The sequence below is a fragment of the Tamandua tetradactyla genome, chromosome 7, assembly GCF_023851605.1.
Source record: "Tamandua tetradactyla isolate mTamTet1 chromosome 7, mTamTet1.pri, whole genome shotgun sequence".
Taxonomy (NCBI): domain Eukaryota; kingdom Metazoa; phylum Chordata; class Mammalia; order Pilosa; family Myrmecophagidae; genus Tamandua; species Tamandua tetradactyla.
Genome location: NC_135333.1, coordinates 43,305,231 through 43,333,067, shown reverse-complemented (window position 1 = coordinate 43,333,067; position 27,837 = coordinate 43,305,231). Strand labels below are relative to the sequence as shown.

Sequence of the window (27,837 nt, the reverse complement as noted above, 5' to 3'; positions counted from 1 at the left end):
CGGAGGGGGCAGTAGTGCAGGATGCGCCAGAGGTGCAGGGGTCGGACCAGGAGGGGACGCAGGAGAGCAGGACAGGCAGCAGGCAGTGGGAGCAGAGGTTGCAGAGAGTGAAGCAACTAAGGTCAAAGCCACAAGATACTCGGTGGCAGGGTCCGCAGGATGGGGGACGGGGACAGAAAGGCTATGGCGGTGTTGTGCAGGTAGCAGCGACACGCCCCTCAGCACCCGTGCCAGCTGCACGGGGGAACATGGCTGTTTAAATCCCTCGGGGTTTCCTTGCGTGGGCTGTAAGGCATCACCTGCGTGCAGTGAATTCTGCTTCTTCTTCTGATGACACGTGAACCACCCACATCCCCGTGCACGACGGACTTTAGCTGACCTGGGGCCGGGCAGGAGTGTACTTCTAAAGAGATGACATGTCGTGGAGCCAGGACAGGACAGGTGGTCTCGAAGACAAGCTGGCCTCGGGTGCAGCCTCCCACTGCCCTGCACACCTGCTGCCCAGAAGTGGCCGACCTGGTAAGGGGCCTTGTGCTCCGTACAGAGGCTCGCCTGGCCCCCATATCCATTCAGTGCCTTCCAGGGGGTGGGGATCTTCTCAGGGAACCCGGCGGCTTGGCAATCCATGCGCAGACTCAGGGTGACCTAGAGAGTGTCCACCCAGGAGGAGGCCCACCACCCAGAGACACAGGTGACTCCTGGCCCCCTTGGCGGACACAGTGCCCCATACCTGGTGCTGCTTCCAGCCCCTCCCCGGACCCTTGCAGCCCGCCAATGGAACAAGGACTGCTGTCTCTCTTTTCTAAGTGGGGAAATGGAGGCTGAGAGCCCATACATGGGACATGGTCCACTCTGGCCCCCAGCCCTGACTCCTACAGCCCCAAGGACCCACTCCAAGACACTACTTCCAGCCTGAATGGACAGCATCCCCAGGGCAGGCTACCCCTGTGAGACCAAACCCAACCCTACACCCTCTCTGAGCCCTGTACTGGGGGCTTCTCGGTGGCCTCAGCCTACACCCCAAAAAAGCAGGAAGGGGCTGCCTACAGCAGGCCACTCCCCCAGCTGCTGTCTGTGTCCTAGACTCATGAGAAAAGAAGCTGTAGAGAGTGCTGCACTGGGGGCCACGGAGGGTGCTGCATAGTGGGGGAAGGGGTGTGGGGGGCGCTGCACTGGGGGCCACAGAGGGTGCTGCATGGGGGGGAAGGGGCACGGCACAGGGGGTATGGACAGCCTCAGGCATATGGGCACGCATGAAGAGCCCCCCGACACGCCAGCTCTGCAGGCAGCAGCCAGCAGCCCATCTGCGCCCAGCCCGGACCGTATGGCACCAGCTTCAGAGGGAGACGTCAGCCCCGAGGTGTGAATGGAGGCTGTGATGGGGCCACCTGGAGCTGCGGCTCAGAGGGGGCGGCTGGAGAAAGACTGTAAGAAAGACGTCGACCTCGACTGCTTTGCACAAATAAGCACAGCCAGGGGAGTAAACCCCACTGTTACAGCACACATCACCCAAAGGGGAGCCACCATGTGCACTCAGAGCAGGAACCTCGGTTACTTTCCACACTGGCATATGGGCTGGCTTGAAAACACAGTGTACCCCAGAAAAGCCATGTTTTAATCTTGATTCAGTCTTGTGGGGACAAACGTTTCTTTTAATCCTGATTCAATAGGTCAGGTGGAAACTGTTGATTAGATTATCTCCACAGAGATATGACACCCAATTGTGGATCTGATCTTTTGATTAGATGGAGAGCTGACTCCATTCATTTCAGGTGGGTCTTGTTTAGTTTACTGGAATCCTTTAAAGAAGAAACACTTTGGAGAAAGTGCAGAAACAACAGAGCCCACAGAAACTTCACAGCACAGCTGACACAAATACGGACATGGGGAGAACAGAGACAGTGTTTGGAGATGCTTGGAGCCCAGCAGAAGTCACCATGAGATGTTAAGCAAGCCAGAACCTGGAGAGAGCCAAGGGAAGCCAAGAGATGAAAGTCAGCCCTGGAGAAGCAATGTAAGGAACCCCCACAGGAACAGAGGCTGAAAGCAAGGAGCCCAGGAGCAAGGGACCAGCAGATGCCAGCATGTGACATCCCAGTTGACAGAGGTGTTCCTGACCCACTGGCATTCCTTAAGTGAAATTATCTTTCCCTGGATGCCTTAGATTAGATATTTTCATAGGCTTAGAACCAAAAACTTGTAACTCATTAAATTCCCTTTTTAAAAGCCACTCGAATTCTGGTATATCACATTCTGGCAGTTTGCAAACTGAGACAGCACTAGAGAGTGCCGAGATCCAGCCCTCTTTTGCTCTCTCACATCCCAACAGAGACAGGTATAACCTTTGTGGCCCCTGGGCTCACACCACCTCCCTCCCTTCCTTGGCTCTTCCAGAGGTTCTTGGCTCTCTCCATTGTCATTTAGGCCTGCCCTAACACTTTCCTTCTAATTATAGACAAAAACTGACTCTCTCCAAACCCCTGGCCTCCTTCCTCCCAGGCCCCTTGGCAGCAGAACTCTGGAGTGGCCCCAAAATCTCCCTTTCTCCGGTGCTCAGGTGGTCCCGGTGTGTTCTGCAGGGTGCAGGAAAGGGGGTGCTGGCCAAGGGTGGGGGTGTATCAGCTGATGGGGGGAGCATCCAAAGCACCAGCTCTGCAGGACATCAGGAAGATTTGTCAGGTGGCAAAGAAAAGGAGGAGAGGGGTCACCAAAAGCCCGTACAGATGGGCCCAGGGGGCCAGGGAATGGCAGGCATGTCCAGGGCACACTGCCCACACTGATGACCCCACACAGGCTCTGCTCCCTCCTATGCCATCTCCCAACCTCAACTCACCATATCTGCCACAAAGGCCCGGGGGCAGCATCCCCGGGTCTCCCCCCATTCCCCTGCTGGCTCTTGTGGACTCAGCTTAACATGTGTGGCCTATTTCCATTTTGCACATCAGTGCAGCCTTGGAGGGCTCCTTAATTTAAGTGCTGTGGACAGTTGCCCACAGGCCTGGCCCTTGGTGGTGGTGACTGCGTGTGGCCTCCGGGGTCCAAGGGGTTGAACTCTGCAGGGGTCTGCATGGGGCCAGTGTTCCCAGCCTAACCTCCTTGGCCTCCACCTCAGCTGCCACCTCTAACCACCCCGATCGGTCCTTCCCTCTGCTCCAGGTCAGCTTCCCCCAGGACAACCAGGTTAGCAATGAGCCCGGGGGGGGGGGGGGACACTTGGGGGGGCACTGCGAGGGCCTTGTAGGACCCAGGACTAAATGGCACCCATGCCCACCCCTTTGGCCAGGGCCGCTGGTCATTTTAGGAAAGACCCTGGGGCCTCCCTCTCACGATGTAGCCACCAGCTCAGCCTGTTAGGCACCTCCTCTGCCTTCGCATGTACCTAGTCCCCTGCCCAGGCCACGGCCTTGGGCCCCACCCTGTGGACACCCCACACTGAGGATTTCCCCCATCCTAAGGACCACCTCTCACCTTGCAGCTGACCCTGTCCCTGTGGGTCCCCCACCCTGTGGACCCCTCTACCCTGCCGCCCTCTCTATCACCTCATTAAACATGCAGGGCACACCCAGACCCATGCAACCCTATGGACACACAACCACACCCACACACAAACAGTCATGCACACATGCATACATATTCACACACACCTGCACACACACATTCACACTAATGTCCACACCCACACATACATACTTCCATGAACACCCCCTCTCACATGCACACATTCAGATACACACAGTGTGCACAGATATATTCACACACACCTACATATGTACAGCCACACCCACACACACTCGGAACCCTGCACTTACATACCCACATGTTCACACATGCAACTAACAGTGCCACCCTCACCTGCATGCACCCACACGCACACAGCTATACTCTCACACTCATCCGACATCCACTCAGCTGTGCGCCTGCCATGCCCCAACTATGCACGCGGCCCACGCTGATGGCCCCACATGGGCTCTGCTCCCTCCTTGTCATCTCCCAACCTCAGCTCACCACACCTGCTCCCAGAAGCGGCTCCCAGTGCCGCAGGCCCTGCCGCCTGGGCAGGACGTGCCCTCTTCTGCTGCCGGCCCTGACCTGTCCGCTCCCCACACTGAGCACCCTCGGGCCCTCGGCATCTCCACACTCAGGGACGAGGGCTGGCAGCCAGAGGCCCCCAAACCGTTCAATTGAGCAGAAAACCCCATCATGGCTGTTCCCAGGACAGTGTGTACAGGGTCTAGCACGCCCTGTCCACCTGTACAGGCCCCGACCCCGGCCCCTGCCAGTGCACCTGTGTGACTCCAGGCCGCCCCCATGACCAGTGCCAGACCTGGGCACCCACACAGGCCCCTAAGTCCTGGCGAGACAAGCAGCACCCCACCCTGTCCAACTGCAGGCCAACCCGCGCTGTTTTAATTAACATAACCCAGACACAGTGCACACGGGAGTAAGACAGTGCCTCCAGCACACCCGGCAGTGGGGCTTATGGGGTCTCTAACAACTGCACTTGAAGACGTGTCCCTGCAGTGGTATTAGCTTCACCAGTTCTGCTATTGCCAAAGCAGATGCACCGTGACCTCAGAAAAGGGGCTGAGGCCTGGCATCCCTTCAGGAAACTTTTATGCAGGATGAGGGGTATGGTGGGGCAGGGGGCGGTACAGAATGTGGGATGAGCAGGGTAGGGGCTCATTGCAGAGGACAGGGTGGGGAGTGGGCTGGGGGACTTGCGCCCTGCCAAGAGAGTCACCTTCTCAGCAGTGAGAGGTGCTGCCCTGCTACCCTCAAGGACAGGGGGAACCCTTGAGCTCTGCCTCAGGCGGGCACTCAGGCCCACCCCAGGAACTAGCCTGGAGCTACTCGCCTCACACATGACTCCCCAGCATCCTCCACGTAGGAATACGGCCACCTCACATCATCTAAGCAGGTACACTGAACCACTACCCTCTGTGGTTTTCCACATTCCTTCCAATCCCAGCTTAGATGTCACCTCTACCAGGAAGGCCTCCCCCATGCCCGAATGTGAGCCGAGGTCTGTGTGCAGGTCTACCTGTAGAAGCACACATGCAAAGATTCATCTGCTGGGAGAGCGGGCACTGGGGGTCAGGCACCCTTGCCCACCCTGCCTGCCCTGACCCCTTGGACCTCTTTCAAAACAGTCTGGGAGAGACACCGTCCCGGGGCTTTGTTGAGCAAACGTCCTTTCACTGCACCAAGGAGGCTCATCTGCAGAGGCCATGCCTCTGGAACAGGGGCAGAGGGCACTGCCACCCTCCTGCCCAGACAGCGCCGGGTCCTGGGGCCACATGCAGACAAATGGGGCCCCTGGTATCAGTTGGTGCCCGGTGCCCCATGGCACCTGGGACAAAGCCGGACCCCACAGCTCTGCAAGAGGGAGTCCCTGCCCCTCTACAGTTCAGGCTGTACAGGGCAGATGCACATGCCAGAAGGGAGGGTGGTCAGGGTGGCATCGTCCCATGGAGGACCTGGGCTCCTTGACTCAGCATTGGAAACAGCAACAAAGTGGAGAAAACACAAGTGTGTAGCCCAGCAGGTCAATGAGCCTGGGGCCCACCTTATTCCTCATGCAGCTACCCCAGCCATACCTGTCTCATCTGAGGGCACAAGGCTACCCCTGCTGGGCCACACCTGCTGGAACATACTTGCCAGTTCACACCTGCTGGTCACTCCTGCCAAGCCACACCTTCTGGGCCACCCCTGCTGGATCTCCCCTGCTGGGCCACACCTGCTGGGTCGCACACACCTGCTGGGCCACTACTCCGCGTTTATGCTCCAAGATACATCCCTCTGCCTCCAAGCTTGGGGCGAACGAATCCTGTCCCTGCGGAGCCCATGACCTGACCCCTCCCTGCCTGTGGCCTGTCCTCCAGCACGCTGCCCCTGCGCCTGGATGCTGGACTCCCTGACTCATTGGCCAGCATCTCCCACAGCCCAAGGTCAGTGTCCAATCCAGCCTGGGAGCAGGGGATGCCCACCGTGGAACCCGAGTGTTGTGCCCTGGGCACGCTATCCTCTCCCTCTCACCGAGTCTCCTCGGCCCTGTGTGACTGAGGGGTGGAGGTGAGCCCCCAGCTCTGCATACGGGGAGGTCACTGCACAGGGGCAGAGACACCACAAACCCCCCAACTCAGAAAGCACCTGCACCATGTCCCAACACTCACTCTCTTTCGGGAACCGGGTCTGAGACATGAACGTGCAGACACCCTGGGCCTCGGCAGAGGGCTCGCCGCGGACTCTAATGGCAGCAGATGAGCATTCGCCCTCTCCACAGGGGGGATGTGGGAACTTTCTGTCTTCCTTTTACCTCTTTTCCCAGTTCTCCAAAATGAACATCTCTGCATTTTTTGGAAAACATGTTTTTATTGGGAGAATGAACAAGAGCACATCCAGTTCTACAGGTCTCCACCTCTCATCTCTTACACTCTCCCTCGCCTTTCGGAAGGGTCCTTAAGGACCCTAATGGCCCTGCCCTCCTCTGCATGAGTCACCGTCCCCGCCTGCCCCCAGTAAGCACCTGGTAGATGGTGGATGAGAGGCGTGTAAAACTCTCCAATGTGCTCAGTTAATCTGGGTCCACCTGACTTGCAAAACCGAGCGTGTGCTCGCCACCTCCGAGGACACATGCAGCTGGGCCGGGCACCAGCTGCTGCAGCTCCGAGCCGGGGCCTCGAGTCCCTGCACCTGGGACAGCTGCGGGGCTTACACGAATGCACAGAGCTCCCCCCCAGGCCTCGGCTCAGGCCCAGCCAAGGAAGGTCATGATGAGGAAGGCCAGGTGTTTCCCACAGGGCACTTTTCTGCATAAACATAAAAGGGGCACACTGCCCCGACCCCAAGCATGGGGACACCCCATGGGAACAGCAGTCCTTGACGTTTCCCACATCCCACGGGCACATCAAGGAAAGCCACAGGGCACGTCACAGCCCTGTCCCAGCATCCCAGCACCTGCCCATGCAACACCCCAGCAGGAGCCCTCACCTCTTCCCAGGCCTGGTGCCTGCCCAGGGTGAGGACCACACCTGGAATTCCCTGCCCACAGCTGCCTGGCCCTCAGACAGAGCCCCTGTACTCCGGCATGGCCTTTACATGCAGTCACTGGTCCCGGCTCTCACAGGCATGGAAGGGGGGACCCTAAGCCCAGCTGCTGGGAAGGACATATCCAGTTTCACACACAGTGAGGACCCACCCAACGGGGCCAGCCCACCTGCCCACAGAATCCCCAGGGCGCCCCCCAACTCCTGAGCCCAGGCGCCTGGCATCCTGCGCCTCTGAGTGTCATTGTGGGAATGGACCTCCCCCCTCCCTGGGTGGGCACCCACAAGGGGCTGCGGTGATCCCACGTGTGCATGTGAAATAACATGTGGCATCTAGTAGCGATTCTAGCCCCGCCAACCCGCAGATGGGCCCCTGCCCAGTGGCAATGTCCCTCAGGGTAGCTCCCTGGTCACCTGGGCAGGGCCGGCTCCCTGGGCATGGCCCAAGGGGGGGGCCTGGTGGGAGGAGGGGTTTGAGCCCACCATGCAGAAAAGCCTCCCTGCCCCTCCCACCCCCGTTTTGCGTCCCCGGAGGGCAGATCCCACCCTGCGCCAGCCAAGGAGGAGGCTGGCCCTCCCAGTCCGGGAAAGCCAGATCATTTTTGGGAGAAGAAAGAAACACCAAGACAACTTCCCAAATTCCAGGCAACCCAAGTGCCCCAAGGAATGGGCAGATTAGTGAGCCAGGCCACGTTCCTACAGAGGCATTACGGCCTTCAAAGAGAGGTGTTTGCAAGTGTAAAATTCACAGCAAACAAAAACTGCTCTAAACTGTGTTTACGCCACTGGCTTCAACTTTGAGTAAAAAGCCTGGAAGGAAGGACCCCGGGAAAAGTCCAAGGCAGCTCTGCCTGCCCAGTGGGTGGCTGGCAGTTACTTAGCAGGACTCTTCGTATGTTTCTTGAGTTTCTAAAAATGTAGCAAAAGATAGCTCGTGACATTAGATCAGAAAAATAATTCAGAAATGGGATGAGAGGACTTTCTTGAACACAGAGGCAGGAGCCATGCAGGGCAGGGACCCTGCACTGTCAGGAGCTGGGTGGGCCTGTGTGGTCCTGGGCATGATGTGCTGTGCCCCTCACCCATGCACTGCCCTGCTGCCTCTCCACACCTGAGCTCTGAGCTGCTCAGCCTGGGAGCAGAGAAGGCTCTGCCTTCAGCACAGCCTGAGCAAGAGGATCAGCCAGGGGCCACGACTTCTCTAAGTAGACAAGGACACCCTCCTGCTCCACTCACCCAGGGGTGGCAGGACAGGGCAGGGCCCAGCACAAGCAAAAGGGGCAACATATTTTGTTTGAATCAGCCAATCCCTCTCCCTTTCCAAGGCCCGGGCACCCTGCCTGCTCCCGACCCTGACTGCTGGGTGTCCACACTCCCACACTCACTCAGCTGCCACTCCGGGCAGCAAGAGGAAACTGAGGCCTCCCTGGGACATCTCTTTATGTATCTGAATATGAAACACGAGCCTCTGTAGCAGCTTGGGATCCCTGCTCATACCAGCTGAATGGACTTTTTTCCAGTTTGCAAAACATCACTCCCTTTGTCGTGGTCCTGCTGCGCTGCTCGCTGGCTGTGTCTGTCTCCCCATCTGGCAACCCACAGGGTCGACTAAGTCGCCTCTGCTCCCAGGAGCTCCGGCTGATGACAACCCCTCCCTTGGGTCACACCCACCCTTCTGGTGGTACCCCTGGTGCTGGGCTTTCTGGGTCAGAGTGTGAGCTGTTCAAGGTTCCAAGGTCTTTGGTCTCAAGGCCTCAAGTGCCCTCCAGAAAGGCCGTGATATTCAGAAGGACTCCCAGGGGAGGGCCAGCTGTCACGCTGCAGCCCAAACACACGGCAGCTCCAAGTCACCCCAAGGTCTGACCTTATGCTGACTCATCAGCTCACTGTGCTGAGTCATCTCTCCATTGTCTCCTCCCTGCCCCCCCGAGACAGTAGAGCCAGGCGTCCTTCCCCAGGCCATGAGCCTCTCCTGACCACTTCCTCCAGCAGGGTCTCCTCATTGCCACCATCACCATCATCACCATCATCGTCACCATCACCATCATCACCATCACCATCGTCACCACCATCATCACTACAAGCCTCTGGAGACCAACTCCTCCAGTGGTGTCTCCCTCGTCGCCATCATCACCCTATATTGTCATCCACCCCCTTTCCTCACAGTCTAAGAGGAAACTGTGCCCTGAAGCTCAGAGAACCCTCCATTCCAAAGGCACGAGGTATCTCTGCTTCCCACCCCCACCCCAGAAGAAGTGCACAGTCTGCCCTGGCCCCAGCCCCCCACCGCTGCCCTCCTAGGAGGGGAGCAGGAGGCTGGAGGAGGGAATGGCCAGGGCACACAGGAGGACCACAGCACCCGTGCTACCCTGGAGCTCACACACCTCCCAGACCCACCGACCATCCACAGGACAGGAGAGCTTAAGGCCAACCAGAAGGTGGGTGCAGGGGGCAGGAAAGACCCAGGAGCAGACTCCCAGGCTGGAGCCCCTGGGGCACTGCAGTGGCCTGGGGGAAATCCGGGTGGATGTCAGGGGCCCTGGACATTTGCAGGGGCCTTCCTGAGCTGGACCTATCTGCCCACTCTCCGTCACTGCGGCTCCAGGGCCCCAGCCGCCCTGGACTCGCAAGTGCAACTATGTGGAGGGTGAGAAGGTTTTCCATGCAGTCTTCCAGAAGGAGTTAAAGGAGCAGAGCCCAGAACAGTGTGAGCATGGGCCTCCAGGTATGAGCTGTGTATGCCTGTACACAACGACAAAGTGCACATCAGGGGGCTAACGAGGCCGCCTGGGGGAGAGCTGGGTGGCTGCAGAGAGAAGAGGCAACTTTGCAATATGCTATTTTGTATGTTTTGAACTCGGTGCAACACAAACGCATGAGCTATAAATATATACATATACACTAAGATATATATTAAAAATGTATATACAATATATACAAACACACACATGCCTTTAAAAGGCTGAAAATGAGAGTGAACTGATTGTGCATGTGGCCACAGTGGCCAGCACAGGCCCCATTCACCTTCCAAGCAGGCAGCTATCTCCACTCTGAGCCCCAGCATGCCAGACTCAGAGGCTGGGGTTCTACCCTGGCCCTGGCTGCCATCCTGGGGTCTCCTTGCCACCAAGAAGAGAACGGGTGCCCACCATGTCACCAGGGGTTAGTACACATGGCCTCTGCCCAAAGGCAGTGAAACAGAGCCCCCAGCTACATACCACCCTCCCCAAGGAGGGTCACCTGACCCTCACGTACCCCACCCCACCCCCAGGGCTGCTGACTCGGGTATCACAAGGTGCCCTATGCCCAGTGTGACACCAAATGTGACAGGGTCCTGTGACGGGCACAAAGGCCCATGCCACGGAGGGCACCCTGAGTGGATGTGTGCAGACTATTTGCCTTATGCTGTTTGATTTTTGATGGAGTTTGAGGTTTTGGTAGCAATTGGGAGACACCCCAAAAGAGCACCCATCTGACAGAGTCATTCAGCAGGGAGAGCCCCAAGCACATGCTGCAGACCCCAAAGGAATCCGAGCGGCACAGGCCCTGGGCTGCCCCAGCTGCATGGGTACCCTCTTCCTTGCAGGGCTCCTATGGGATGACAATGATGCAGAGGCCATGTGACAACTCTGCAGACATGTAGGGTAGATGCATTTGGGATGTGCTGGTGGGAAGTTTGCTAACAGTATACAGTGGGCAGAGGCCAGTGGTGCCACTCAGGGTCCTAAGTCATAGGCCTGCTCCCAAACACTGACAGTGCCAAGTGCGACACCCAGCCCTAAAGGACCCAGAAACAAAGCCTGCCCTGGACACCTGAGGACGCAGGGCCTGGGAAGGCCAGGGCCACCCTCACTTCCATACCCCACTCCCTGCACACCTCTCCCAGCTGATGGCCCTCTCCCAGGCTCACCCACCTGCCTCAGCTCTCAAGTGTGAACGATGTCTGGTCACAGGCCTAGGGGCCCCCACACATCTGGGTGAGGGTAAGGCCAGTCCTGCCCCTGAAAGCCAGGCCCCTGCACTGGCAGAGCGCCGCAGTACCAGGTCATCCCAGGGCCTCCAAGCCTCCGGGCCTTTCCCACGCCCCCAGGAAGTTAGCCCCTGACTCCGCGTGAGACGGAACTCCTGTGCTCATGTCATCTGCTTCCTAACCAAGGATCACCTCCCCAGCCTTGCATGTCTGACCGAGCCAGGCCCCCTTCTCTGCCGTTGGAGTCCACCTACAGAAGACTCTCCAGGCCCGCCCTCCCGACCCTATGTCCCAAGGTTGTCTCAGCACGGTTGGCCTCCGCTGCCAGGGCCAGAGCCAGCCAGGAAGAGCCCAAGAGAGGCTACTCAGAGGGCTGGGCTATGTGGCTGAGACAGACGGCCGCCAAGGCTACTGCCCGTCCTGGGCTTGGCACAGGAGCCTGTGAGCGGGAAGCGGGTGTGGACATCATGGTACTGAACAAGCTGCAAGGAGTGGGGGTCCCTGGGGGTGTGGGCCAGCCAGGGACAGAGGGCAGGGAAGCAGACACGTCCAGAATGTCCAGAATGCAGGCCCAGGTGACGGGAGTAAGGGGGTACCACTGGGAGGGCAGGGAGTACGCAAGACCCTAGATGGACAAATGGAGCAAGAACACAGGAGGCTTCCTCTCCCTCCAAACTGGAAAGAAGCGTTTGCAGTGGCTTACAAGGAAACTAAACTAGAAGACCACTTTTTGGCATATATAAATATATACACAAAAAGTTATAAAACAAAATGTTGGAATCTCAAATAAATGTCAAAATTCACATACACTGTATTTCCACGAATGCAGCAGAAAACATGGTCCTGGTTTACAGAGAGGGGAGAGAGCACAGTTGCCCCAGCTCCCTGCCCCTTCACCAGAGCGCCCGGCCCGGCAGGATGCTCGGAGGCGACCGAGCAGGGCTCCAAGCATGCGCTCAGGGGCTCACACAGCCGCTGTGCTCGAGTAGGGACCACCTGCACAGCGTTTGGTTTTAGGGGTGACTTGGGCTCCTGTCCAAACAAGGCCAGAACCCTGGACTCCAGGCCCAAGATGATTTGCACTCTCGACTGTAAACAATTTGCAACCCAGGCCTTCTGCAAAGACTTGCCGGCCACCTTCCAAGTCCTGGGCACTGCAGATTAAAAGTGATAAAAGCATGGCACCACCACTGTGCTTGCCCTGAGACAGCTGGCAATGTGCTTTATCAAGGAGCAGCAATCTGCACCGGCCGAGGCCACGAGAGGCAGTGGGGTGGGGCGGGGGCGGGGAGGGGGGGCGATGGGGAGCTGACTAATCCTGGCTAAGCTGGGCCAACCTGGAGGGTCAAGGTGCAGCAGCTTCCGGACAACACGGCACAGGTGGGTGCCAGGAACGAGGCTCACCCTTGCCTCCTCCCGCTTCCTCCAGGCTGGAATAAATGCATCGGGATGACTTTCAGGAAAACAAGAGGCAAAAAAAGAAATCTATCGACACAACTACTGCAATATCTGCAGATTGGAGGAACTTTGAAATTCCCCGTGTTAAACCTTGTAAGTTCAGGCACTGCTTTCAAGACACATTTCAAAAGCTTCGCCACACTCTTTCTTAACAAAAAAAGTTAAGACTTAAACAGTAATGCCACTAATTCCCTCGGAGTTGAGCTTAAACAGCACGGAATGGGGGAAACAATGTCCTATAGCAGATCGCACGCAAGTCACATTAGCAAACATAACGACTTTTTGCATAATCCTGTCACTTAATAAGGCTACAAGATATCATGTACTGGAAGTTTTAATTTATTCAGCTTGTAATTCAGCTCCAGTTAGAGACAATCTTCGTTCTTAAAGGATTACTGCACGATATGATGTCAATGTGCAGAGCCACTAATTAAACAGCACATGGGATTTTCCAAGCTGTTGGAAACTGCACCCAGAGGCACAGTGCACCCCCAAAATGGTCTGTCCAGCGGCCAGGCTGCCCACCACCATGGCTGGTCACCTGCACACCCAGGAGGGCACATTTTGCTTTCAGACGTGCCTGGTGCTCCCACACATACCCACAGCCCTGGCTGGGTCCCGGGACCAGCTCTGGGCTCCGTGGCTCAGAAGGCCTGTCAATCCTCTGGGCAGCCGCCTGCGCAGCTACTTCCCTTCTCTCCATGACACGCATGCACGCGGGCTCGTCAGCTTCTGCCTCCACTGCTGGCAAACGCCATCTGGAGCAGATGGGGACACTTGCACCCTCCCTGGAGTTGGGTGGGAGGGAGAGAGGAACCGCAGGCAGGGGGGCGATGCTGAGGGGAATAGGGTGCCCCATAAGTTTGGAGCCAGCTAGCGGGGACGGTGGTGTCTCTTCTGTTGGCCTGGCGGTGTTTCCCCTGCAAAGGCATAAGGACGACACCTGGGCAAACCACAGCCGCCAGAGGGGAGGTGGCTACAGACCTGGAGCCGGCCCCTCCCCTCATTCCCCTCAAGTCGCTCAGGGCTCAGACAGGGTCACACAGCTCCAGGAACCCTCCAGAAACACCCTACGTGGGCTCGGCTGGCCTGGCGAGGGCCAGGGGCGGCTAACCTGAAGAGCTCCTTCCCGGCAGGCAGGGCAGGCAGCCCTGTGGGCCAAGGGCTCCTCTGGGTAGAGCATGAATGGGCCCATGAGCAAGCCTGGGTCCACCTGCAAGCAGTACTCCTTCCCCAGGTCTATATGCCAAAGGGCCTCCTGGCCGGCACTGCCACGGTGACATGCCAGGACAACCATCTACCCATGTGCCTGTCCTTTCTGTCCATCCAGATCTTTCCACCTGTCCACCCCTCCAAACTACTGATGGAGTACCTAGCCTTGTGGATAGAGGGAATGTAGAGACCACCCAGCCGCACCCAGGGCTCTGCATAGAAAGGGCTGGATGCCTACCCCTGGGCCCCACAGCCAGGTGCCAGAGGCTGTAGGAGTCCAAGCCAGGGCTACCCCAAGGCCGCCCACAGGATGGATTGTTTGGAGCCAGGGGTCACCAGATGCCCTGCACATTGGGGCACCACACCCACCCCAGTGCCCAGTGGCTGCTTTCCACCAAGAAGCATGGCAGCCAGAGGCTACGTGTGTGCATGCGTGCAAGGCCATGCATGCATGCTCGTTGTGGGTGTGTGTTCAGCTCTGGGAGCAGACAATGTGGCCCCCTGCCTGTGTATCCCAAATGCCCCTAGAGGATCCCCTTGTCTGTGGGATCCTCTAAGGCCAGGCAGCTTGGCAGCCAAGATCAGCCCCAGAAGGTGACAGTCAACATGGGACTGCTCTATGAGCCAAGGAGACCCGGCTCTGGGTTTGCTACAGGACTGGGTTTTGGAAGAATGTCGTTGCCCAGGCTGCAGACAGAGGCCCTTCCACGCTCCCTTGTGCAGCGAGCTGGGGCTGACCTCCGTGGTCCAGGCCCCTTAAACGCAGATCAAATATCGTGACCAGATCGGCTCCAAAGCCTCTGCAGTGAGTGCCTGACCTCTGCTGAAACAGGTGTGTCTTCTAAGAGCCCCTCCATGAGCAGCCTTGAAAGCAAGTAGAGCACCCAGGCCCCCTGGGAAGGGCCCACCTGTCCAAACCAGGTACCCAACCAGTTACTGAGCAGGCTGAGCAGGTGAGAGAGGAGGGGAGATGGGGAGGGAGCCTCCCAAGAGGTGTGTACACAAGGAGGAGATGGGACAGTGTGGACAGCACAGGCTCTTCATCCCAGAGCAGAGAGGGGGGTAGCAGAGGGTGGGCAGGGGAAAGATAGGCAGAGGGAGATGGGGAGAGTTCACCTGGGAGGGTTAGCAGGAGCCACAGGTGTGGCCTCAGCCATCACTGCAGGTTCCTTCCACCCTCCCCATCACCTTCCTCTTGGGGAGACTGTGTGTCTGTGCGTCAGTCAGCCCACATGACTAGTGAGGTGGGGTCAAGACTGGCCCCTGGGGGACCCCAGCAGGGAGAGAAGGGCCTGCACAGTGAGAGGGGTGCTAGAGGAGTTAGGCTATGAAGAGGTGTTAGTCCACGGAGCGGTGTGAGCACAGGGTCAGCCACTGTGAGGTTCAGCTTCTCAGGGCAACTTCTGGGCCATTGGAGCCAGGCTTCCAGGGCAGGGGTCAAGCCAGACCCACGTGGCCAGCCTCCACCTGGCCAGGCATCCCCACCCCTCCGTTCCGGGCATCCAGGGTGCCGTTTGCTCATAAAAATACCTACTCAGGGTCACTTCTTCCAGGCCGCCTGTGTTGTCCATGCTGTTTTGGACAGCGTCCTTTGTGAGCCAGCGGGCTGCAGGGGGACAGCAGGACAGGGTGGGCAGGGGGCCCAGCCCAGAGGGACACACATAGGCAAGGGTAGGTGGCTGTGGGGCAGGTGGGCAGCATCGCTTCTCCAGGCTGGGGGAACCATGAGCTGGCCTGCAGGGGGCCACCTCCGGGCCCCACTGGCTGCGCTGGTGCTAGACGCCCCTGCTGGAAGGTGCCTCCACATGCCTCCAGGGACGTGGGCCCCACGCTGCCTGCTCCTGCTCCCTAAGCCGTCTGCAGGACCATAGTCCACTCCAGAAGGCACAGTGGAGAGAACAGGTAGCGCCCCTCTACAGCTCTGGTCACTCCCAGAAAGGGGAAAATGTCTCAAAATGCAGAAAAACAACCTCGCACTTTGTTCTCATTGCTGAGCAACAAAATGGAAGAAAAATACAAATAGGTGAGTTTCTGCTACAGAAGTCAGTTCATCAATAATAAACCAACAATAAACACCAGAAACACGGTTTTAATAAAATGGCAGGTAGCTGCTAATGCTGGGAACAGCCTATCCCAGTTGGAATCAGAAATGCCTTGGAGGCGATTGGGAACAAATGTCAAGGAGTTTTCCACAGTTTTCTTTTGGGGAAAAAAGAACGAACAATTAACTTCCAAGCGGATGCTTGCCAGCGGCTCCCTCGGACATGCACTGGGGCCCAGGGTGGCTGGTGGCACTTGGAGGTGAGCTTGGCCTCTCTGATCAGCCCAGGGGCTCAGCAAGCTGTCCTGCCCAGGCCCCTAGAGGGGGGAACAGGACCTCAGGGCAGCCCCTCCTGGCAAAGGACAACCCCACCCTCCTATGACAATACTGGGCCCACACACCCCCAAGAGAACCCCAAAACAAAGGCAGGAGCTGAACCAGGAAAGGGTGCTGCAGCTCCAGGCCCTAAGGTCACCAGGGCAGGGATGCGAAGTACAGTTTGGGTCCAAGGCCCCAACCCCGAGTGGGAGGGGGGCAGGCTGAAGGACAAGCAGGCAGGTGGCCCAGCAGGGGACAGGGCCTGCCCAGAATGGGGCAGTGGGAGGGGCTGGCCAGGGACCTCCAGGTTGGAGCCATGCCACGTAAGCCCAGCAGCACCATTCCAGGGAGGCTGTGCTCCCTTCTGATGGGCAGAACAGGGTCAGGGCAGGGACAGTGAGAAGGCCGAGGTGGAGGCAGCAGGGTGGTCACGGAGCCTGCAGCCCCTGCCCAGGGTGTCATGGGACAGCCCACCACAGTAGCACAGTGGCTGGGCATGGGGTACTGAGGGGTCACCCCTGAAGGGAGGGCCCATGCCAGCCCCCTTGTCCAATGGCCAATAGTGATAGGGCTTTTCACCCACAGCCATCCTGAGCACAGGCACTGGGCTGACCACACTGCCACAGGCCAAGCCTGGACTCGACCTCCCACATTGCTGCAGAACTGCTCAGGCTGCCCACTGCCCACAGAGGCCCAGGCTCACTGCCCAGGCCCGCCCCAGCACCCCTCCTGCCTGTCCAGCCATACCCCTCAGCTTGGCTCTCCTCTGGACCCAACTCTCGGGAGGTATTCAATAGTCTGGGAACTGACACAGTGTCTTCCAAACGTGGCATCACTTCCCATTAAAGTGGAACTTCCCTCGGCCCTCCCCGGGGGCAGGCGTGAAATTCAACCCACTGCCAGCATAGAGAAATAAATCTGTCCGCGCACTGCGCAAACCACCTTCCCCATCCATAGAGGTGCATGGCTGCTTGGGAAACACTGAACCAAAGGGTCCAGGGGTGCTAAGGGTTTCAGGGTAGGCCACCCCAAACCTGATCTCCTCAGCTGTGCTACTTTCCCATGCCCCCACTTCCGGGAAGCCCAGCCTCCCTAGGAGAGTCCCGGGCCCTGGCTGTACATTGCCTGAGCCCTGCTCCTGCCAGCTGAGGGGTGGAGGACCCACCAGGACAGACCCTGCCATGGGCACCCTTCCTGAGCCTCCACACGCATGTGCACACATGTACACATGTATGTACACATGCATGCATAAATATGCACATAGTGACATGCACATATACACACGTGCACAGATGTTACAATTCCTCACGGTGTGCACCCCTTCTGGATGTCTGTGTGCAGATGTGTGTGCACCTATCTGTAGAAAGCCCCCATCCTCAGGGTGTTTTCACATACATGAACCCCAGAGACCACCTACTCCCTGGCCCGTTAGCCCCTGTGGGCCAGGGCGTCCTCTTACTTGTCTGTCGTCCCTCAGCACCCAGTCCATGGCTGGTATGCAGCAGGCACTCAATAAGTACATGCCCAATGGAGGCTGGCCTGTCTGTCAAGGTCGTCGCCAAGGCAATCGGTCCCAGCAGCAGGGAGCTGTGATGTAGGGCCCATTGGGGACAGGAGGGGCTAGGAAGAGGGATATCAGGGGCTGGACCATCTCCATGCTGACTCTGGGATCCCCGGCGAGGTGACTCTAAGGCTGCTCAGCCGCCTCTGTGCCCGGAGGAGGAGAATGGCAGCTGGCTAATCAAATCCGCCTGCTCGAGGCAGAAGCTGATGTTGAAAAAGTGCGTATTCCCAAGGCCGCGTGACCTCTTCTAAATATATCCAGGCGCAGGGCTGAGGCTGCCCACGGGGGCCCAGAGTCCTGGTGATGGACTCTTCGGTACCGACTGCAGGGGCTCACCCCAGTCTGCCCACAAGACCCACTACCCCGGGCTGGGAAGAAGGGTGCCTTGGGGTTGGGGCCGCGGCACAGGAGGCACTGGCGGCCTAGAGTCCAGCTGCTGGACCCAGACATCAGGAAACCAGCCCTGCTGGTCCAGAATCCCAAGGAGGGGCCGAGACCCTTCAAGGAGCCCATTTTCCTACCGGGGGTGCTCTCACAATCGGGCCTGGTTTGCAAGGCCCTGCACAAGCAGACCCAAGCAGGTTGAAGGGTGGACAGGGGCAGGGGGAGGGGGAGGGAGAAGAAGGGGGAGGGGGAGGGCAAGGGCAGGGAAGGAGGCAGGGGAAAGGAGGGGCAGGGGGAGGGGGAAGGCAGGGGAGGGGGAGAGGAGGGGGAGGGGAAGGGGAGGGGAGGGGAGGGGGAGGGGAAGGCAGGGGAGGGGGAGGGCAGGGGAAGGAGGGGGCAGGGGGAGGGAGAGGATAGGGAAGGAGGGGGCAATTTCATGAAATAACCCCCCCATGTGTGTGCTCTGAGGAGCCATGAGGTGGCAGCAAAACATACTCCCCAAAGGCCCCAGGCCCATGTCCTCAGAGGGGCTTCTACCCCCACCCCAAGGCAAAGCTGGCCCGATACAAGGCCAGGACCTCCCCCTCTGTTCCCCTCCCCCCTGTCCCCCTCCCCCTTCTATTCCCCTCCCCCCTCCATACCCCCTACCACCAGGCTGCCCAATCACAGGGCACTTCTAGTCCTGTGCCTGTGACGGAGGCGGGGAAGGCACAGGGAACAGAGTCTGGGGTCACAAGTCCTCCCTGTAGCTCAGGCAGGCCGAGGCAAGGAAGTGCCTCCTCCCCTGAGAACAGGCACGAGGGGCCAACAGTCCACCCCAAGCCCCTGGAGGAGAAGGGCCCAGTGCTGCCTTGGCCCTCCACTTCTCATGTGCCTGGTGACTTCAGAGGAGGTAGCCCCAAGGTTCTATTCTCCAAGCAGCAGATGCCCTCGGATACCCTGCTTTGCTCTGGAATGTGTAGGTGCAGGGGTGGCAGGTGGGAAGTGGGAGCCACAAGATCCAGAAGCCAGTGGGGCAGGAATAGCCTCGGCTCCTCCCACAGGGCCACCTAGGTCTCTCTGAGGTCCCCTGCCAGCACGGCCTGGGGACTCTCAGATGCAGGGCCAGGGGGCGGCAGCCCCTCCTCACACCTGGGGCTGTGTGTGCCCGGGACGCCCACCTGCCACCCACACCTGACCTGCCCCAAAGGCCATGGCTCCATGGGAGTCCTGTGCACAGGCCTGGCAAACGGGTCGGCTTTCCTTCACCACCAAGATGCAGGGGCTACCTGCGCTGGAGCACACAAACAGAGATGCAGCCATCAAGCGAGGTGTCTGTGCTACCCCTGCCTACAGGCAGCTTAGCAGTCCTAGGCGCCTGCCTCCATGGCCATGCCAACCCACCACGTCCTCAGGAGGTGTCCACACCGAGACTCAACCTGCCAAAGGAGAGAATAAGTATCACAGGGACACACGGTGGCATGGCGGGCCAGCCTGGGACAAAGAGCAGGGTAGCAGCTCAGCGAGGACCACCACTGCCTCTGAGATGGACGTGGTGGCCACAGGGCACAGCTGGGCCCTGCCCGCCCCCCTGACACCGTTGAGACCCATGGCGCATGGCCACACGTGTGGTGAGAAAGAAGTCATTGCACTGCACGGCCGGTGGGCCAGCCACATGGCCTGCTGCTCACCCCTAAGAACTGGTCAACCACGCTGAGGCAGAGCAGGGAGACCACTCCAGACCAGGGCCCACTGTGGCCAAGGAGGGATGGAGGACTGGCCTTGGGCCATGGCTTTGACGCCTCTGGGATGGCCAGGGGGGCTCAGGCTGCAGAAAAGCCTCCTCCCCACTTCCTGCAACCTTGTGTTTGAACCGAGGGTCCCACCTGCCCTAGGGAAGGTGGACATCACCACGGGTATGGTCCGGGTCACAGAGCCCAGAGGCAGACAGCTGACTACTGCAAAGCCGCCACAAAAGGGAAACCGAGGCCTGCTCCCAGGAGAGCCCCCCCCGGGCCCCACGGCAGAGGTGGGCAGTGGAAGCACCAGGCAGGTGAGTCTCATCCTGGGAGGTCCATCCCTCAGCCCCCACCCGACGAACGCCTGTCCCTTCCTCTCCAACAGGGCAACCTACCCGGTCCACCCAGCAAAGCCACGCCCGGAGCCCACAAGAGGAAGCTCTCGTGTGGACGAAAGGCCACTGCCAGGGAATAGAGCAGAAAGTGCCTGGGCGACAGTAGGCTGACCGCCGCACCCCGCGCAGCTGCCGTGGGCGAAACCCGTTAAGGGCATCAGCCCTTCGCCAGGCCCCTGCCGACCCCTCTCACACTCAGTAACCAAAGCATTCCTGAAGGCTGGGTCCCGCGACACCCCTTCCCCAGCCAGCAGGTCCCACAGAACAGGACATCCCTGGGCTGATGAGCCCTGGACTCAGCAGCTGCACACACTTCAGGCCACCGGAACATTCTCCCATTTGCACTCACCACCACTCAGAGCCATGGGCACCCAAGCCTACTTCCGGCTCTCTCCTGGGCCACCTCCTCCAGGAACAGGCCCTGGACTCCCGGGCATGCTGGGGTCCAAGGTGGGTCTGTGTAGTTTTGGCCTCTCCAGCCACACGTCCATTTGGGCAGGGACCCTCCCTGAGATGGTTTTTGGGGGGCTTGTCCACCCCAAGTCCCCCCTCACTCAGGGTGACCACTTGATGCCGTCTACCCAATCAGGGCCTCACCCTTCCCTGTGGAGCCAGGGCAGGAGGGGCTGGAATTGCTGGCTGTTGTGACCTGCACCCCAGGCTGAGGGGGTCCCGGCAAAAATGAAGCTGGCATCTAAAAGGGGCAGGGAGTGAGGAATCAGATCTCAGCATGGTAGATGGTCACCTGGGTCTGGCCACACCTGATGCTCTTTCAGCTCATTTCTTATTGGCTTAAGGCCCTTGGGGTTGGGCGTCTGCCCCGTGTCCTACAAGCCCACCTCTATCACCCATGGGCTACTCAGACTGCTTGGCCCTCACCAGGAGCATGTCCATCCCCAGTGTACTCTCAACAAACAGAATAGGTGAGAGTCTCAGCCGCCAGGAGGCCAGGTCCAGCTCAGCGCCCCTCTACATCAAGTCCTATCTCAGCCACCCTGAGCTTTAGCTTCCATTACCTTCCCAACCCACCAGGGAGGAGACTGAGGGTCTCAGAGGCCCAGAACTTACCTGATTTTCTAATTTCAGAGGCCATTTGCCCTCCCTGCTGCCTAGCTTACCTCAGAATCTGCCCATGGAAAAACGGGGGCACCCCCCCCTGCCTGAGTCTGGCCCATCCGCTGGCCTCCATCTGCAACCTTGCTGGGCACTGGTACTTCCTGGTCAGCACAAGGCACCGGCCCTTCCTATCCCAGCCCACGCCACCAGGCCAGGAGATGCTGCCGGCCCAGCCCCTGCCCTGCATAGCATCAGAGGCAGCTCTGTGCCTGTGCCTTCCCCATAACCTCCAAGTCCGACAGGGACTTGGGGATGTCTGGGCCCCATCTCCTCGGGGAAGCAGTCAAGGGCAGCCTGGCTCAGGGCCCAGATGCCATCTGGATGAAAAGAAGGACATCCAAGAGGGGACTGTAGGACAGCGACTGCATCATGACATCTGATCTCACAGGGACCAAAACTCCAGGCTCAAAAGCACGGAGGCAAACTAACAGCAGCCAGAGGTAACACACAGACGCACCGCCATTGCTCCATGACTTTTCACATTATAATATATTCTCTTAGGTTTTCAACACCCTACAGAGGACTCTGCAACAGCACCTGATTAAAGGACGTGTCATCACAGAGGCATGTCCACAAACCTCTTGGCCATGTGTATGTATACACACGTGTACACATAAACACCCATATGAAAATGGTCAGCAACGTAAAGTTGCAAGGTGTCCCCTGGCCCCAGGGGCTGCAGCGTGAGCCCACCCTGGCACTCACCCAGGAGGGGCCCTGGCCTCCCTCTCCTCCCCCACAGCTCTCTCCAATCCCCCTGCCCTGACAGCCTTTCCAATACCGTTTTCAGAATGAGCGCAAGATCAGAGGCTGCCGGCGTTCCCAGAGACACCCACGGGCTGAGAGGTCTTCAGTGGGAGCCCCCCAGCGTGTCGTGGCTGTGGATGCCCCGGCACACCCAGCAGGCCCCCAGCCAGCCCTGCCCAGGTCTCCAGGTTCCACACAGAAGCCCTGGAGTGTGGGCACCGCCTGGTCAGGCCGTGACCAGCAACCTCCTCTCAGGAGTGTCATTCCATGCCAGTCCCTTTTACTTTTCTAACTTTTACAGCTGTCAGACACTCAGGGGATGAGATTCCCATTATGGATGATGTGGGTTTATTTAGGTTCTTTGTCACACAGGAAACGATAGTAAAGATGATAAAGGAGTGGGTTATTTTTAACGCCTTCCCAATTCCCCTTCGCTGACAGCCCATCACACCCGCCTGGCCGCTCACATAGCCTGCTGGGAGCTGGGGCCAGGCTCCGGCTGCCAGCCCTCCTACACCCCTCCCAGAGGGAGGCACCCAGGAAGTAGACTCGGGACCCCCATTGCCCCTGAAAGCCGAGGCCCCTCTACACACAGGCCCGAGTCTCAAGGAGAAGGCGGCCTGGCTCAGAGCCCACATCCCAACAGTGTAGATGCGGAGAGGCTGAGCCCGGCTCAGAGCCCGTATCCCCGCAGTGTAGATGGGTGGAGACTGGGTCCGGCTCAGAGCCCATACACCGCAGTGTGGACGGGTGGAGCTGAGCCCGGCCCAGGTGTAGGATTTAGGAGAACAGCCCTGGAATGCCCTCTGCACTTGAATCCCTGCCCCACAAGCACTTTCCTTCTCCTTCCTAACAGGCTCTGAGAGCGGAGCTGGCAGTCTCAGGCCTCAACCAGGAGGTTCCTGGGCCTGGAAGGACTTCAGGCGGGGTCTCCCAACTCTCCCCCCGCTGGCGGGCAGGGTGAGCTGCAAGGGTCAAAGTGGGTGGGGGTGGGGGGGCTGCACCCAAGCCCCCTCCCGCCACCCCACTCAGGCTTTGTGTGTGTGTGTGAGACAGGAAACAGTTTTCACGTTCGACAAATATTTCTGAGAGACTCTAAGGTGCCAGAAACTGTGCTTTTCAAGCCTAAATTCTCCATACATTAAAAAGTATAAACATACACCAGTCTACAAAAGAGATAAGCAAACGCTGTGGTGACTGCTGACCTCACACAGCCTGTGCCAATCAACCATCAGGGCTCAGACCTGTGATTTGAGCAGCACCACCCACGGCCTTCGCAGGGTTAAGCACCCACGTCCCCCCCACCCCGGCCAGAGGTTTGCTGAATCCACGCCGCTGGCAGATCAGTAGGTGACTCGGCAGCATGCTAAATCCATGGCCAACATGCCCAGCTCACAGCTCGGAGAGGAGCTCTGGGGTCAAGGTCCCAGGTATGCACGCAAGGACAAACAGACACAAACACAGACACACACTCATTGCCCCAGCAAGTTCTCAGCATGAACACAAAGCTTTATTTTCATAGCAGGTGCAGCCCCCCTCCCCACTCCCCTGCCAGCAAAAGGATTTAGAGATAGACATTAACCCCCACTCCACGTCTAAGGGAGACTCCCTGCATATCAGAAGGAGAAGGGGCTGAATCATTTCCCCAACTCCCTGCACCGGCTTCGGCTCCCAAAGCCCACGAACCACCACCCTGCGGCCGTGGCTGATACTGTCGCTCAGGTTTCTGTAGGACTTTCCCTTTATTCCTGCAATTATGTGACGTATGAAAGCAGAAGCCTGCTAACCTCTGTGGCAGTGCCATGATCTGTCTCCGAGAAAAATATGTTGAAGTCTTTGCGAAGGGCAGGTGGGAAATATTTTTATAATTCTGTGCTTTCAGGCCACGTACATCTCAGAAGTAAAGGCCGGGCTGCCCTCGGCCTTCTCAGAGCACAGAACTAAGCTGCCCTCTGCTCCCCAACTGTGTGCTCAGCTTTAAACCAGGTCCCCATGTGCCCCTCACGCCCATCCAAGCCCACTTGGAAGGCGGTCACTAAAGCAAAACACATGCACTCTCCACTAGAAGCAAAGCAGGGTCCCCCTCATCAGAGGAGAGTGGAGCACCTCGAGAGAGGCAGAGAGGGCTGGGGGCTGCCTGGGCTCCGACAGGCTGAGCTCACCCTCAGCCCCTGTCCCCTCCACAGCCCGTGTCCGGAGTGGGCTGTCCACTCTTGGAGTTCACACTGCCTTCAGGGTCGGCAACACTGGCAGACAGACTGGCCAGGGGGACGGCTTAGCCACAAGCTGACCTGCGGCTCCACACAAAAGCCCAAGTGTGGAAAAACGGCTCCAGGGGCCCCCCATTCTTCACCCCTGAAAAAAAACAGATTCAGCGAAATGGCTATTTAAATAGCTCCTTTGCAGTCATCCCCAGACAACAAGTGACAATTGTCCACCCGCCCGCCTCCCTCTCTCTCTCCTGCTAGCCGGTGCGTGGCTGGGAAGTGGGCCGGGCCGGCAGCCGGTCAACCAGGCGTGGGTCCCCGATCTTCTCCCGGAAACCAGGTTTCCAGAGGCGGCCCCAGGCAGGATCGGCTGCCACGGTTCCCAAAGCTTCGCTTTAGGTCCCCAAGGCCTCCCCCAGGGTTCCTGGGCCCAGGTATCATTTCAGCGAGGATAGGAATTGAGCTCAAGTCCTGACCTTCCAGAAACAAATCAAGGATACAGAACCCCATGGAGTGGCGGGACAGTTTTCAGATTCGTACAGCATGACTTGCGGATCCCGCAGGCTCTGTGCACCCACACTTGGACTCCCCCGAGCCCGGCTGCTGATGAAAAGGCAACTGTGCCTTCGGAGCAAGCACCTGACCCGGCCCCACAGCCCATGGCCCCTCCGGCCGCGATGGGCACGGGGAAGACCCCTATGTGGCTGCTTCGAGGTAAACACTTGTTCCTGCAAAGAGTGGTCAAGAAATCTTGGCTAGAGAGCTCCTCGGCTCAGTGCACACAGCTATCATTCAGCATTACCTGCCCCCACCCTCCCCCTCCCATCCCAGAGACTGCCACTCTCTCTTCCTGATCAAACAGTGCCATTTCCCTCTACCCAGCCCCTGAATGCCTGGCAGCCCAGAGAGGAAGCTGTCCCCACACACCTTTGGGACAGCCTGTGTCTTTGCTCTGTCGCTAAGCACAACTTAAAACAGAGAGAAAATACCAGCAGAACAGAAAGCCGCGGCCCACGTGGGGCCTCCGAACTCATCAGAGGGCACGGAGACCCGAGCACACCGCCTCCACCGACAGCTCATTCCCCAGAGAGGGAAAGTTCCCCAGGAAGGGTCAGAGAGTGCTCGGGGTACTGTGGCCTGGAGGACACTGGACGGGCCCCATGGTCCACTGGGCGTGGGCACCGGCTGCCAGCAGAGGACAGCCCTCAGGGGCGCTGTGGCAAGTGGCTCGGGAACAGGAAGGCTGGAGTGCCAGCACCAGGGGACCCATGGCCGGGCAGGTGGTGAGGCCACCCACTGCTGAAATGGGTCAGTAAGCCAGAGGGAAAGCAGGCAACTTTAGGAAAGGATCTCACCCACCTTGCTGGGCAGGCCAGGCCTGTTCCCAACACCTCCCAGGGCCACCTCTCCCTTCCGTGCCTGCTCCCTCTGCCTGCCTGCCACCCACACTACACCAGTGGAAGGCCCCCAGGCACCTCTGCCCACCCTACCTGCTTCCCCAGGCAGCGAACCGCTCGTTAGTTAGCAGCTAAGCAGCTGAAGTTGGCAAAGCCCTCCTTTGTAGGAACCAGAGCTAATGAGAAGCAGCGCCAGGTTCCCGGCTGCATCAGCTCACTCTGTGCCTGGCATTCACTGCCAGCCTGACAGCACTGGCGCGGCTGGCAGGCGCGGGGCACCAGCTGACCTTTGGAGGTAAGCAACGAGCACTGACTGACCATAAGCGGTGGACGCCTCTGGCGTCTATGCCTGGCACGGGCTGGCCAGATCAAAGCGCAGTGAGCTGGGCCCGCGCGAGGGGAGCCCAGAGCCGGGATGGCCCGGAAGTTTCCAGGAGTGCGCCCAGGCTGCCCGGGTCCCCGGAGCCTGACTGCTTGAGTACCCGTGCCCGGTGCTCAGGGCAGGGGTTCCTGGCTCTTAGAGCCCCTCGGGACGCGAAGGTCTGCACATCTGCAGCCGAGGCCCAAGTGTAGAGACTCGGGAGCCCCCGTCTCGGACAGCCCAAGGAAGGAGAGGGGCCCAACTGGCGCGGGGCCCGGCAGCTGAGCCCCGAGTTCCGTGGAAGCGCAGCTCCGGGCGCCGGGCGCGGGAGCTCAGGCCTCGCCGCCGGCTCCGGCGAATCCGGGCCCGACCGGCATGGAGCGTTGGTGCCATCTACCGAGGACAGCGGCGCGCGGGCGGGCGGGCACCACCGAGCCGGGCGGGCAGGGGACGCGCTCGGGGACGGCGGCCACGGCTCGGGCCGGAGCTCGCAGGGCGGTGCGGGAGGAACCAGTGCTCCCGCACCCGGACCTCGCGCCTGCCGAGTCTCGGAAGGACGCGGAGACAACAGGCTCAGTGCCGGCCAAGATAAGAGTCGCCGCCGCCGCCGCTGCCGTGCCGCTCCGGGCCCCGCAGTGGTGCTCGCCGGGCCCCGACCGAGCGCGGCGCTGGCGGAACGTGCTGGAAGCCGGGCCGAGCGCTGGGGACAATTACCTTCTTTCAGGAACTGCGAGTGGATGACGAGGACGAGGAAGCAGCAGAGCGCGGCCCCGGCGAGTGCCCAGAGCGCCTTCAGGAGCTGCATCGCGGAGTGCCAACTCGGCCGACGCCCCCGAAGTCGCGCAGCGAAGGTCCAGGCGCCGCATCAGCGCCCCTCCGGCTGCAGCCGCCGCGGCCGCCCGCTCGCGCCCTCCATCCGCCGCCGCCGCCGCGACTGGAGGCGCCACTCCGGGAGGCGATCGGTGTCTTTTTGGGCAGGGGGAGGGGAGCCGAGCGGGGCGGGGGGAGCCGGGGAGGGGGCGGGCGGGGGGCGGGGAGGTTAGAAGAAAGTCTCGGGCCGCGGCGGCCGCCGCTCCGGCCGCTCGGCCACCATGGCGGGCTGCGGGGTGCGGGGGCCGCGGGGCGACGGCCGCCGCGGCCCCATGAATCGGTCCCGCCGCCCCCGGAGCCACGCGCCGGCCGGTCCGGACCGCCCGAACGAGACTGCGCAACCGCCCCGCGGCGCGGGGTCCCGCCGATCACCCGGCCCCGCCGCCGCCGCCGCCGCCACCCGCGCCCGCTCGGGCCCGGGACTCAGGGGGCCGCCGGGCCGCCGCCGCCAAAGACCAGGCTTGAGGCTGCGCGCCGGGCGCCGGGCCTCCGCACCATCGCCACCGGCCCGGGCAGCCCGCGGCCGCGCGAATTGGCGCGCCCGGGGGTGGCGGGCGGCCTCCCCGGACGGCCGCCCCCGGGCCCGCCTCGCCGCCTGCGCCCGAGCCCGCGCCGCTGCGGTCGCGACGAGGCCGGGACGAGGCCGTGCGCGCGCCTCGCGGGGCCGCCGGGCGCTGGCGGCGGCGGCGGCGGTGGCGCCGACAGGTGGGGTGGCGACGCGGCGCCGGCCGCCTGCGGGCCCCGCTGTCCTGGCCTGGGAGGCGCCCGCGCGATCGGCCGGCCCGGGGCTCTTGGAAGGCGGCGGGCGGGGAGCGCGATGCAGTCGCGGGCACTCCGGGATTCCAGGGACGGCGGCGGCGGCTCGAACCCGGCCCGACCCCGCCGCCGTCTGCGCTTCGTCCGAGCCGCGGAGCCGCCGATGCGCACTGGGCCGCGGAGGGGACCCGGGGGACCCCCGGCGCCCTGCAGCGCCCCCGCCTGGCGCGCCGGCGGGTCAGGTCCCGCCGAATTCTGCGGGGCGGGCTCCACCTAG

General features: G+C 60.2%; 1 protein-coding gene across 1 annotated transcript in view; it reads right to left on the bottom strand.

Moving 5' to 3' along the window:
* The window catches only part of TAFA5 (TAFA chemokine like family member 5), a 126,333-nt gene extending 99,534 nt beyond the window's left edge, over positions 1 to 26,799 (bottom strand). The window contains exon 1 of the mRNA XM_077167858.1: positions 26,649 to 26,799. Coding sequence (XP_077023973.1) covers positions 26,649 to 26,739 — 91 coding nt within the window. The 5' untranslated portion in view covers positions 26,740 to 26,799. The remainder of the gene's footprint in view (positions 1 to 26,648) is intronic.
* Positions 26,800 to 27,837: the final 1,038 nt, after the last annotated feature.